Source organism: Otolemur garnettii, unplaced genomic scaffold (assembly GCF_000181295.1).
Source record: "Otolemur garnettii isolate 467f Iridium unplaced genomic scaffold, OtoGar3 scaffold00189, whole genome shotgun sequence".
In the NCBI taxonomy this organism is placed as follows: Eukaryota; Metazoa; Chordata; class Mammalia; order Primates; family Galagidae; genus Otolemur; species Otolemur garnettii.
Window position 1 is genome coordinate 1,665,560 of NW_003852584.1, and position 11,754 is coordinate 1,677,313.

At 38.3% G+C, this 11,754-nt stretch overlaps 1 protein-coding gene across 1 annotated transcript in view; it reads left to right on the plus strand.

Annotated features, from left to right (window-relative positions):
- Positions 1–11,754, plus strand: part of ZC3H7A (zinc finger CCCH-type containing 7A) — a 34,203-nt gene that overhangs the window by 12,683 nt on the left and 9,766 nt on the right. Inside the window, 10 exon segments of the mRNA XM_003800897.3 lie at positions 139–343; positions 1,504–1,568; positions 2,112–2,298; positions 3,125–3,286; positions 4,980–5,176; positions 6,889–6,989; positions 7,576–7,757; positions 8,923–8,999; positions 9,875–10,008; positions 10,411–10,516. Coding sequence (XP_003800945.1) covers positions 139–343; positions 1,504–1,568; positions 2,112–2,298; positions 3,125–3,286; positions 4,980–5,176; positions 6,889–6,989; positions 7,576–7,757; positions 8,923–8,999; positions 9,875–10,008; positions 10,411–10,516 — 1,416 coding nt within the window.

Consider the following 11,754-nt stretch of genomic DNA (forward strand, 5'->3'; position numbering starts at 1 on the left):
CGGCTATTTTTTGGTTGCAGCCGTCATTGTTGTTTGGCGGGTCCGGGCTGGAGATTCGAACCCGCCACCTTAGGTGTACGTGGCTGGCGCCTTAGCCAGAGTTTCGTGTATTTTAATCACATCTTTTTTCTTCTCCAGCCATCAGCGTTGGTCAGAGGACCCTTTCAGAGACTCACTGTGTCTCCTAGCATCCCCTTCTCGGCGTCTCTTTTAGGAACCTTGCACATTGGTGCGAGGTATGCTCCTCCATCCTCCTTTTCAGAATTTTATCCACCTTTGACTTCATCCTTAGAAGATTTTTGTTCTTCCTTAAATTCATTTTCAATCAGTGAATCCAAACAAGGTAAGAATTGAGCCTAAATTGTAAATAATTATAGTCAATTGTGTAAAAAATAAATTTGGTATTTGACAGTTTTTAACTGACTGTTGGTGGCAGATACTTGAATTATTTTCGTTATAGCTAAAAATAGGACGACAGAGCCTTCAGTTTTGAATTCACCTTGACTTAAGTGTGTCTTTCTGGAGCTCAAGAAACAAAGGCATAAGAATGGAAATGTATGTGGCATTGGTTTTTATATAGGGTAGCATGTTAACCTGGGTATTTGTTGCTTTAGGGGTGAGCTGACTCTTTAATGTATTCTCCAATAAATGTGTATCCCATCTTAAAGAAAGGCCAGTCTTTAGAATCTGAACTGAATAAACAATAATTTAAGATCTATGTTCAAAATGATAGCAGTTAAATCTGTTTTAGTTTTCATCTTTTGAGCTCAGCAAACTGTGGCTGATGCCTTAATGTTACAGGGATTGCAGAGTTTTTGGTTCGATTACTGTTTCTGTAATCTTAGGTTAGTATATACTTTAAATATAATGAGAAAAATCTTCATATTTTTGGCAGTGTTGTTATATCATTAGAAGGGCAAAAGTCTTAAATAATTGGGAATGATTTAAAGATTTACAACTGAAGAAATTAAAGCATGTGTAAGACAGAAAGCCAGAGAGGAAATAATTGAGTGGTAGGCTAAGAAAAAGAAAGTAATTTCTAAAGTTATGATTAGTCTCTGCTTCATATTTTCAAAAGGAAAGGCTCTTTTCTTATTTTGAATATGAATATTTTCTTAGGTTTTTGGGGGCTTTTTTTTGGTTTGTTTTTTTGAGACAGGTTCTCACTCCATTGCCAGGCTAGAGTGCAGTGGCGTCAGCATAGCTCAGTGCAACCTCACACTTTCTCTTTCTGGCAGTCTCATCTGACAGGCCCTGCCTTAGCCTATTTCTCTGAAACTAGCTTTTTATTTACTTTGGTTTGATTGAGTGTTATTTATGCCCTTATTTAAAGGAAAGAAAAAAACTCTGGAGCCCTTTTGAGTTTCAATGAGCAAAAAAGCTTCTAGGAATTGGGTTGGGAAAATATTTTGGGGAAGCCATAGCTAGGCAACTACTAAGCCCTAATGTTCTTATTACATGATTAGAATGAAAAGGTCTGTTGAAGTTTTTTTATTATTTTAGATCTGTCCACCTCAACTTCTAGAGAGGGAACAGCGCTTAACAACAGTAATTCTTCCCTTTTACTTGTAAGTGCCATTTCCTCTTTTGTAAATACATCTCTTAAATTGAAAATAGATATTTTACTTAAGTGAATGAGTTATTTGAATGAACATAATAGTCTCCCTTAAATTTTGTGTGTGCTGTGAGAACTCGTGTTGTAGTAAGACTTTTCTAGAACATCCAGTAATAAATGCTCTGTGTTTAGGACTGGATCTGTCATAGCAAATTAATCACTACTGCAGACGGTGTAAGAGGCTTTATGTAGCACAACGTAAACAAATCAAGGCTACATAAGATTAGGTTATATAATATATATGTACATATTGAAGCAGAACTTGTTACTTATCACAATTCATTGAGGATCAGAAACAGTGGAGGGGGGCCTAGAGACCCATAAAAAGGAAAATGTAGTTATAGTTTTTAATACAGAAGAGCATTAAGGATGGAATAATACTTGTCCCATTCTATAAAGATTATCTTGTTTTTCAGATGAATTCAGTTCCCTTCATTAGTGATAGTGCAATATTTGTTGGCTGGTTTTTTTTTCTTTTTTCTTATTCTTCTTGCAGATGAATGGACCAGGTAGTTTGTTTGCTTCTGAGAATTTCCTGGGAATTTCAAGTCAGCCTAGAAATGACTTGGGAAATTTTTTTGGAAGTGCAGTTACCAAACCATCTTCATCAGTGACTCCAAGACATCCCCTCGAGGGAACTCATGAATTGAGACAAGCTTGCCAGATCTGTTTTGTAAAATCAGGTCAGTCTTACCATACGGTGTAATCAAAAACTTAAAAAAAAAGTAAAATCAGGTCAGGACCAAAAGCATAGGCAAAGAGTATTAAAGTAGTTTATAACCTGCAAGTTCTCAGGTATTTGTGAATACATGTGAACAACACAAGCTGTTGTGATTCTTTAATCTCTATTTTGAATACTTCCTAAACAGTTGACTGTTATTGGTTTGGGCCTTTGGAATCTAATAGGATAAGTCTTTCCTCTTGTTTGATGCAATTTTAATAATAGAATCATGTGGAATAAGATATTTACTTGATTTTGGCAGGTTATTAAAATTTTTATGAAATTGCTTATGTTCTAAATGTATGTTTAAGAACTTCATAATTTTGAAATAGATAAAGAACTAGAGGAAAGCATTATGAGACCAGTATACAAGCGTGAGATAATGTATTTAACAATTTTTTTTAAGGTTTTTTTTCATATCTTTACTCCTAAATCAAGTGATATAAACATAATTTATTCTGATCTGGACTCAATTTTCTTTTCTTAGTTTTATGTTTAACAATGTTGTTTTACTTTTATAAGCCATCAGAATTTCTATCCAAATTGGTTCCCTAGTTATATAAGGATATGTTTTGGCAGGAGTAATATGGACTAGAACTTTGTGTTGTCTGGCAAAAAAGACAAAAATTTATTTAATCAGCCTGTTTACACTTTCAGCTTGGGAATATGGGATTTTTGTGGGAATTTAATAATCAGTGTTCATCTGTTCACATCTGCTTATAAATATGCCTATAAAAGGAACTGGTATTTTTGGTACATTTGAGCAATTTTCTTTACATCTTTTTTAGGACCTAAATTAATGGATTTTACTTACCATGCTAATATGGATCATAAGTGTAAGAAAGATATTTTAATTGGTAGGATAAAGAATATTGAAGACAAATCGTGGAAAAAAATACGCCCAAGACCAACAAAAACAAATTATGAAGGACCATATTATATATGTAAAGGTATATACTCTAATTACTTAATTGGTGTATATTATGTAAGTGATAAAGTACAGTCATGCATCACTTCCCAGGGATAGCAGTTTGAGAAATGTGTCATTAGGGGATTTAATTATGCAGACATCTGTGAGTGACATAGCCTACCACACACCTATCTATGGTATAGCCTTTTGGTCCTAGGCTACAAACCTCCATACAGCATAGCACTGTATTGAATACAGTGGGTAACTGTAACACAGCAGTCAGTATTTGTGTGTCTTAGCATAAACATTGAAAAGGGGGCCAGGCGTGTTGGCTCACGCCTGTAATCCTGGCATACTGGAAGGCTGAGGTGGGTTGATTGCTTCAGCTCACAAGTTTAAGACCAGCCTGAGCAAGAGCAAGACCTCGTCTCTAAAAAATAGCCAGGTGTTGTGGCGGGCACCAGCTGGTAGTTCCAGTTGCTCAGGAGGCTGAGGCAAGAGGATTGCTTGAGCCCAAGAATTTGAGCTTCCTGTGAGCTATGACACCTCGGCACACTACCAAGGGCAACAAAGTGAGACTCTGTCTCAAAAAAAAAATATGGAAAAGGTATAAGTGGTATAATTTTATAGGACCAGTGTTGTATATGTGATCTAGAGTTGACCAAATGTCATTATGTGGTGCATGGCTATATTTGCTACACTATATAAACACTATATAATGTTTATAGTATGGAGTGTTATGAAAAATGTTGTTCAACCTTTTTTATCTCATGGTACACTTGAGCGTGTAGATGAACTTTCGTGGCACATTTAAATTATGTTGACCCAAAAAAAAGAGAGTAGGCTAGTCACAGTGGCTCCTGCCTGTAATCCTAGCCCAAGAGTTTGAGGTTGGTGTGAGCTCAAACTCTTGGGCTTAAGCAATTCTCTTGTCTTAGCCTCCCAAGTAGCTGGGACTACAGGAGCCCTGGCACTCTGTCTCAAAAAAAAAAAAGAAAAGTTTTCTGTGGAAACAGAGCTTTAACCAGGTTTTATAAAACTGTCGTAGCTGGGCATGGTGGCTCACGTCTGTAATCCTAGCACTCTGGAAGGCCAAGGCAGGTGGATCGCATGAGCTCACGGGTTCAAGACCAGCCTGAACCAGAGCGAGACCTCATCTCTAAAAATAGCCGAGCATTGTGGGAGGCACCTGTAGTCCCAGCTACTTGGGAGGCTGAGGCAAGAGAATCGCTTAAGCCCAAGAGTTTGAGGTTTCTGTGAGCTACAACTCCATAGCACTCTACTGAGGGCAACAAAGTGAGACTCTGTCTCAAAAAACCCAAAACTGTTCTAGTTTTAGAAAACTGTCTCAAACTTCAAGTTTTCTCTCAGGAGAATCTGAACACTGAACTAAGGTTTTGGAAATGTTGCTGTGTTTGAGATACTTTTGAAGGAACGTGATATTTTCATGTTTGTCAACCACTTTTTTAAACCACTTTTTAAAACTTAGCTGAAATATATGAGGTTATTTAAGGCTTTTTTCCAAGTCTATAATAAAAATAATTAGGGCTCTGATGCTGTTTTCTGATAGAGTTGATATCATCTCTGGATAGTAGTATGTGTATCATTGTTTGAAACTGTTTACGAACTGTTATAAGAATTCAAATGATGCCCTTGATGTGATTCGTATTCATTAGCTTTAAAAAGCAATTGCCATGTTTCAGAAATGTCTTTTCATTTCTTGTTTTTTTTAGATGTTGCTGCCGAGGAGGAATGTAGATACTCAGGCCACTGCACGTTTGCGTATTGCCAAGAGGAGATCGATGTCTGGACACTGGAGCGGAAGGGAGCCTTCAGCCGTGAGGCTTTTTTTGGTGGCAATGGAAAGATCAACCTTACTGTGTTCAAACTTCTCCAGGAGCATCTTGGAGAATTTATATTCCTTTGTGAGGTGCTTTCTCCAAAACTTATATTCCACTGTAAAATTGGTGATAGTTTCTGATTTGCAAATCTAGTAGCATAGAGCATTAGTCCACATCCTGCCATGTGATTAAATCTTTTGTTCAGTAAATGGAAGCTACTCCTTCCTGTTATCAGAAAGAGTAAGACTTCATTCAAGGCGGGTGGATTGCCTGAGCTCACAGGTTTGAGACCAACCTGAGCAAGACCCCGTCTCTCTAAAAATAGCCAGGCGTTGTGGTAGGCTCCCATGGTCCCAGCTACTTGGAAGGCTTAGGCAAGAGAATCACTTGAGCCCAAGAGTTTGAAGTTGCTGTGAGCTGTGATGCAACAGCATTCTATTGAAGGTGACAAAATGAGACTCTGTCTCAAAAGAAAAAAAAAAAAGACATCATGCCTGGCAAGGTGGTTCACCCCTATAATCCTAACACTCTGGGAGGCTGAGGCGAGTGGATCATCTGAGCTCAGGAATTCGAGACCAGCCTGAGCAAGTGTGAGACCCCGTCTCTACTAAAAGTAGAAAAACTGAGGCAAGAAGATCTCTTGAGCCCAAGAGTACTTTGAGGTTGCTGTGAGCCATGTCACTCTAACTTTATCCAGGGTGACAGAGTGAGACTGTCTCAAAAAAAAAATGGACTTCATATTCAGTTTGGGTGCCATGTCTCATGTCTATAATGTTGCCACTTAGGAAAGCTGAAAAGTATCACTTGAGGCCAGAAGTTCAGGACCAGCCCAAGGAACACAATGAGAACCCATTTCTACAAAAAAATTTAGAAATTAAATTTGCCAGGCTTGGCACCTATAGCTTAGTGGATAGGGCGCCAGCGACATATACCAGAGCTGGCACTTTTGGACCCAGCCCAGGCCTGCCAAACAACAATGACAACTATAACCAAAAAATAGCTGGGCGTTGTAGTGGGCGCTTGTAGTCCCAGCTACTTGGGAGGCTGAGGCAAGAGAATCGCTTAAGTGCAAGAGTTTGACATTGCTGTGAGCTGTGACGTTATAGCACTCTACCTAGGGTGACATAGTGAGACTCTGTCTCAAAGAAAAAAAAATTGACCAGGCATGGTGACATGTGCCTGTAGTCTCAGCTTCTCAGGAGGCTGAGCCAGGAGGATCACTTGAGCTTAGGAGTTGGAAGTTGCAGTGAGCTGTGATTGTACCACTGCACTCCAACCTGGGTGACAGAGTACGACCTTGTCTCAGGAAAAAACAAAAACACCAAATACTCCTTCCAAAAGACTTCTTATTAAACTGAACATTAATTGTTATAAGCTTGTAATGTAGGCTGGGTGCAGTGGCTCATACCTGTAATCCTAGCACTCTGGGAGGCTGAGGTGGGTGGATCCCATGAGCTCAGAAGTTTGAGACTAGCCTGAGCAAGAGTGTGACCCATCTGTACTAAAAATAGAAAAATTAGATGGATATTGTTGTCAATGCTTGTAGTCCCAGCTTCTTGGGAGGCTGAGGCAGGAACCTCTCTTAAAGCCCTGGAGTTTGTAGTTGCTGTGAGTTAGGCTAATGCCATGGCACTCAACCCCAGGGCAACAGAGTTAAGTCTCTGTCTCTTCAAAAACAAAATAATAATAATAACACGTAATGTATAGGTTCATAATGATATTGAAACTAAGGCAATATTCTGGGTACAAAATTTTTAATTTTGTAGGTTTTTTTTTGATAATCCTTCTCTCTCTGTTCCAGAAATGTTTTGATCATAAGCCTAGAATGATAAGTAAAAGAAATAAAGATAATTCTACTGCTTGTTCTCATCCGGTTACAAAGCATGAATTTGAAGACAATAAGTATGTTGGTAGTTTCTAATTTTTGTAGTGACAAAATAGATTCTTTTCTAAGATTCAAATAACCAGTAACAGTCTCTGCCCAGGCATTCCCTCCTCCTCCTTTTTTGTCATTTTGAAGAACAATGACTATTTAAAAATGTATTTTGGTAGATTTTGCTGGGAATTAATGAATTATTAAATTGATTATTTAAGGTCTCTCTCACCTTTTCTCTTCCTTATACTTCTAACTCTTTAGAAGTGCTCTAAACTTTCTTTTTGTTTTTCTTAAATAGAATCTTTCTTTTTTACAGTAAAAATAAAAATAGATTGATAATTTAGAACGGAAAAGCATTACTGATTTATAGCCTCTCATGACATGAGTTTAGGTATTTTGTGGCCTAAAATATATTATTATACTGCCCTCTTTAATTCAACAGTTGCATACAGTGATTTATTTTTTCTGATAAAGATTTAAAATGTAATCTCAGTCCGGAAGTTGGCATTAATATGTGAGCTTATGTATATACATGTATGTTTTGTTTTGTTTTGTTTTGTTTTTAAAACTGTATGGCAGAATAATATTCAGATGTCACTGTTTTCATCTTAGGTGCCTTGTCCACATTTTGCGAGAGACAACAGTAAAATACTCCAAAATACGTTCTTTCCACGGTCAGTGTCAGCTGGATTTATGTCGACATGAGGTTCGGTATGGCTGTTTAAGGGAAGATGAGTGCTTCTATGCCCATAGTCTTGTGGAACTGAAAGTCTGGATAATGCAAAATGAAACAGGTGGGATTATGTATGATTGAGAAGTGTGTCTCCTCAAGACCAGTTGGTTGAATGAAGGTGTACTGTAGAAACTATTTATTTTTGTCCTGAGCTTTAAATTGTGTAGTCACCTTTGATTTTAAAGGTACTTACTTTGAGTGTGGTCTTATGTAATTGTTAACATGAGTTCATACAAGTGTGGATTTATAGGAAGAAAAGATTGCTCAGAAGGCAGAGGGAGCTGTCTGTAGATACATATACCATCGCACATTTACTTTTTGCCAAGAGGAAATAGATGTCCAGATGCTGGAACGGAAAGGGGGATTTAATCAAGAGGGTTTTTTTGTTTGTTTGTTTGTTTGTTTTCAGTTTTTGACCAGGGCCAGGTCTGAACCCACCACGTCCGGTATATAGGGCTGGTGCCCTACTCCTTGAGCCACAGGTGCCACCCTACAGGGGGTTTTTTGGTGGCAGTGGAAAGATCAGAAGCTTGTGGAGACACCTTTGTGAGGTGCTCTTTGTTTGTTGTTGTTTTTTTCAGACGGAGTCTCACTTTGTTGCCCTGGACAGAGTGCCGTGGCATTGTAGCTCACAGCAACCTCAAACTCTTGGGCTCAAGTGATCCTTTTGCCTCAGTTTTTCTTTCCTTCTTTTTTTTTTTTTTGAGACAGTCTCTCTATGTCACCCTCGGTAGAGTGCAGTGGCATCACAGCTCACAACAACCTCAAATTCTCAGGCTAAGTGATTCCTTTGCCTCAGCCTCCACTATAGGCGCCCGCCACAATGCCCAGCTGTTTTTTTGTTGCAGTTGTCACTGTTGTTTAGCTAGCCTGTGCCAAGCTCGAACCCACCAGCCTCAGTGTATGTGGCAGACGCCATAACCGCTGTGCTATGGGTGCTGAGCCAGTTTTTTGTTTTTAATAGAGACAGGGTCTCACTCTTGCACAGGCTAGTCTCGAACTGAAGAGCTCAAGTGATCCACCCGCCTCGGCCTCCCAGACCAGTTGGATTACATGCATGAGCCACCGAATCTGGCTTGTGAGATGCTCTTTGAAAAGAGTAATGTGATATTCATCTTTGGTGATAGAGTAGGCTATGTGAGAGTAATTGGGTGCTGCCTGTGACCAGATTGGTGGACTGTTGTTATTATATATAGAATTTAAGGAAAAGTTTGTACATTTCTCAGGTATCTCACACGATGCTATTGCTCAAGAATCTAAACGATATTGGCAAAATTTGGAAGCGAATGTACCTGGAGCACAGGTATTTCTTTTGTGTACTTTCACTTTCCGTGCTTGGTATCCTTTCTGGAATTACCTAATAGATGCTGATAGTTGGCAGATGCAGTTTACAGTCACACTCTGTTATTCTCTTTAATTGTCATTCAGTTGAGTACTTTTGAAAAATAGCATTTTAGTTGATCATAAAAAACATTAGAGATCCCACAATACCTGCCAAGAGTGTAGGACACTGTTTTTTAGTTAGCTTTGGGCATATTTATTTGGGCTTTGGGGATTTTTAGAGTAAGGGAAGTAGATGATGTGTGTAGTTTTGTTTCCCATCTAGCATGTTTTGTTTATTCACCACTTTTCCTATAATCCCCCCCTAAAAATCAAACATTTCTAGTCATCAGTTCCAAAGCTTTACTTTTTTTTTTTTTTTTTTTTGAGACGGAGCCCCTTGGGTAGAGTGCCGTGGCATCACGCTCACAGCAACCTCCAATTCCTGGGCTCAAGCGAGTCTCCTGCCTCAGACTCCCAAGTAGCTGGGACTACAGGCACCTGCCACAACGCCTGGCCATTTTTTGGTTGTAGCCGTCATTGTTGTTTGGCAGGCCCGGGCTGGATTCGAACCTGCCACCTTAGGTGTATGTGGCTGGCCCCTTAGCCTCTTGAGCCACAGGCGCCGAGCCAGCTTTACTTTCTTAAATGGAAATCTGGCATTTGTTCTTATCATATTCTCTTGCATTTGAGGGGAGAATTGGAGATTTAGTTACCATGTATATGATGGTCATGCCAGGCAAAAATAGAAAATTGTATACTGTTGTAAAAAAGCAAAAATCCATGGTGATTCAGCATTTTGTGTTCAGAAAACTGAATTTCTGTTAAAAATTGAAATTGATCTTTTAATCATTTAAGGTACTTGGCAATCAAATAATGCCTGGATCTCTTAATATGAAGATAAAATTTGTGTGTGCCCAGTGTCTGAGAAATGGTCAAGTCATTGAACCAGATAAAAATAGAAAATACTGTAGTGCAAAAGCAAGGCATTCGTAAGTATTGTGTGTATAAAAACAGTGCCTATTTTGTAATTTTCTGTTTCATAGGTGTAAAGTCATTCATATAAGAAAAAAGATTAAGGCTTTGAAGAGAGCAGAAAGAAATAGATAATTTAGGAGTAAATTACACAACCAAAGGGAAGAGATTTTTAGGGTTTAGCAGCTAGGAATTCAAAAGTAGTATTTTTCCTGTATCTTACCGGTTCTTTGTTTAGGGTTCATAAAGAAGGTTTGTAAATATCACCTGGAGGTGTAATTATAGAATCATAACACATTTCTTTTAGATGGGTTGAAAAGAAAGTTCTGTGGTCCTTCAGGTAGAAACTTTGTGCCTGTCCCTTATATTATGTCTTTTGCAAGTGTGTCTTTGTTTTTTCTGAACTCCATTTTTCTTAGGTGGACCAAAGATCGTCGTGCGATGAGAGTGATGTCTATTGAACGTAAGAAGTGGATGAACATCCGTCCTCTCCCCACAAAGAAACAAATGCCTTTACAGTTTGATGTACATACGTAATTTTTAAGCCACTTTTTTAAATTAGGCATTTCAAGTCATTAGAAAATAGTAGTAATTCACATTGAAACTCAAGCTCGTCAGTAATAATCTGCTTTAAATGCTTCCTCTTTTGTTTTCTTTCTCTTTTAGTACGTGTGTGGTTCTTTAGCAGTTTTCATGTTGATAGAATTTTATGAGTTACTTAGAAATAGTAAATAGATAACATAATGAGATAAAGTTGTGGCATTATTTAACTTACTTTTTAGATGACTTAGTTTTGGGAGGGAGAGAGAACTTGATTTAATTTTGACTCCTCAGGTTTAGTGTGAAACCCAAGGCCTCTGTGTTGTTATTAATGCTGCTGATGAGTTTGATCTGATCTTACCCTGCTTCTTTCACTTCAGCAAGGGGTACTAGCCAAAACATACCCAAGCTTATAGGACTTTGTAAAAGTAACCCAAATGAATGTTCAATGTGAGAGGAACATGTTCCTCAAAGAACCATTAGATTGAAAATACCAGGCAAACTTAAAGTTAGGGTAGAATTTCACTCATGCTGTTGGAATGCTGTGGTGCTTTATGTGATCTCAGAGATGATTGAACAAACCACTTGGGTTGTCTCTGGACTTCACCAGAGAGAGTGTCTGAAGAGTCAAGAGGTATTCCATTATATGGATTAATAGATAAAGATACTTGGGGCATTGACAGGTGGTAAACATTCTACCTCATGGAGGAAATAGGAAGAGAACCTTTTTCTCCCAGAAACAGAGCAGGTGGATTGTAGAGTTCCCTGGTAAATGAAGTCTCCCTCTCTGAATTGCCAAGAAGAGTTGGAGAAGAGATAGGTGAATTTTTATCACCTAGAATACCTTGTAGTTTTATTATAAAAGTCAAACAAGCAACAAGGTCAATCTTTGTAAGGTCATGGTGTATTTGTGTTTCACCGGAAGTGGTGTTAGACAGGGATAATTGATGGGTTGCATAGGGGGGAGAAAGATTTATTGAACCATGTTATCTTGTGGTTTAAAAGATAATAGAGATATTTTATGTAGATAGATATAGTTATATCTCAAATAATTGTTAAAATGAGGACAGCTGAGAACAATTATAGTTCACAAGGCAGTGGCCAGGACTACTGATTATTCTTTAATCTTGACCGTGCTATACTACCATGCAATGTTACAGTAGCTTATTTTCTCTTTTTTTTCCTGCCATACTAGGTATTGCTAAGGGGCTCTTTTTCTTTTT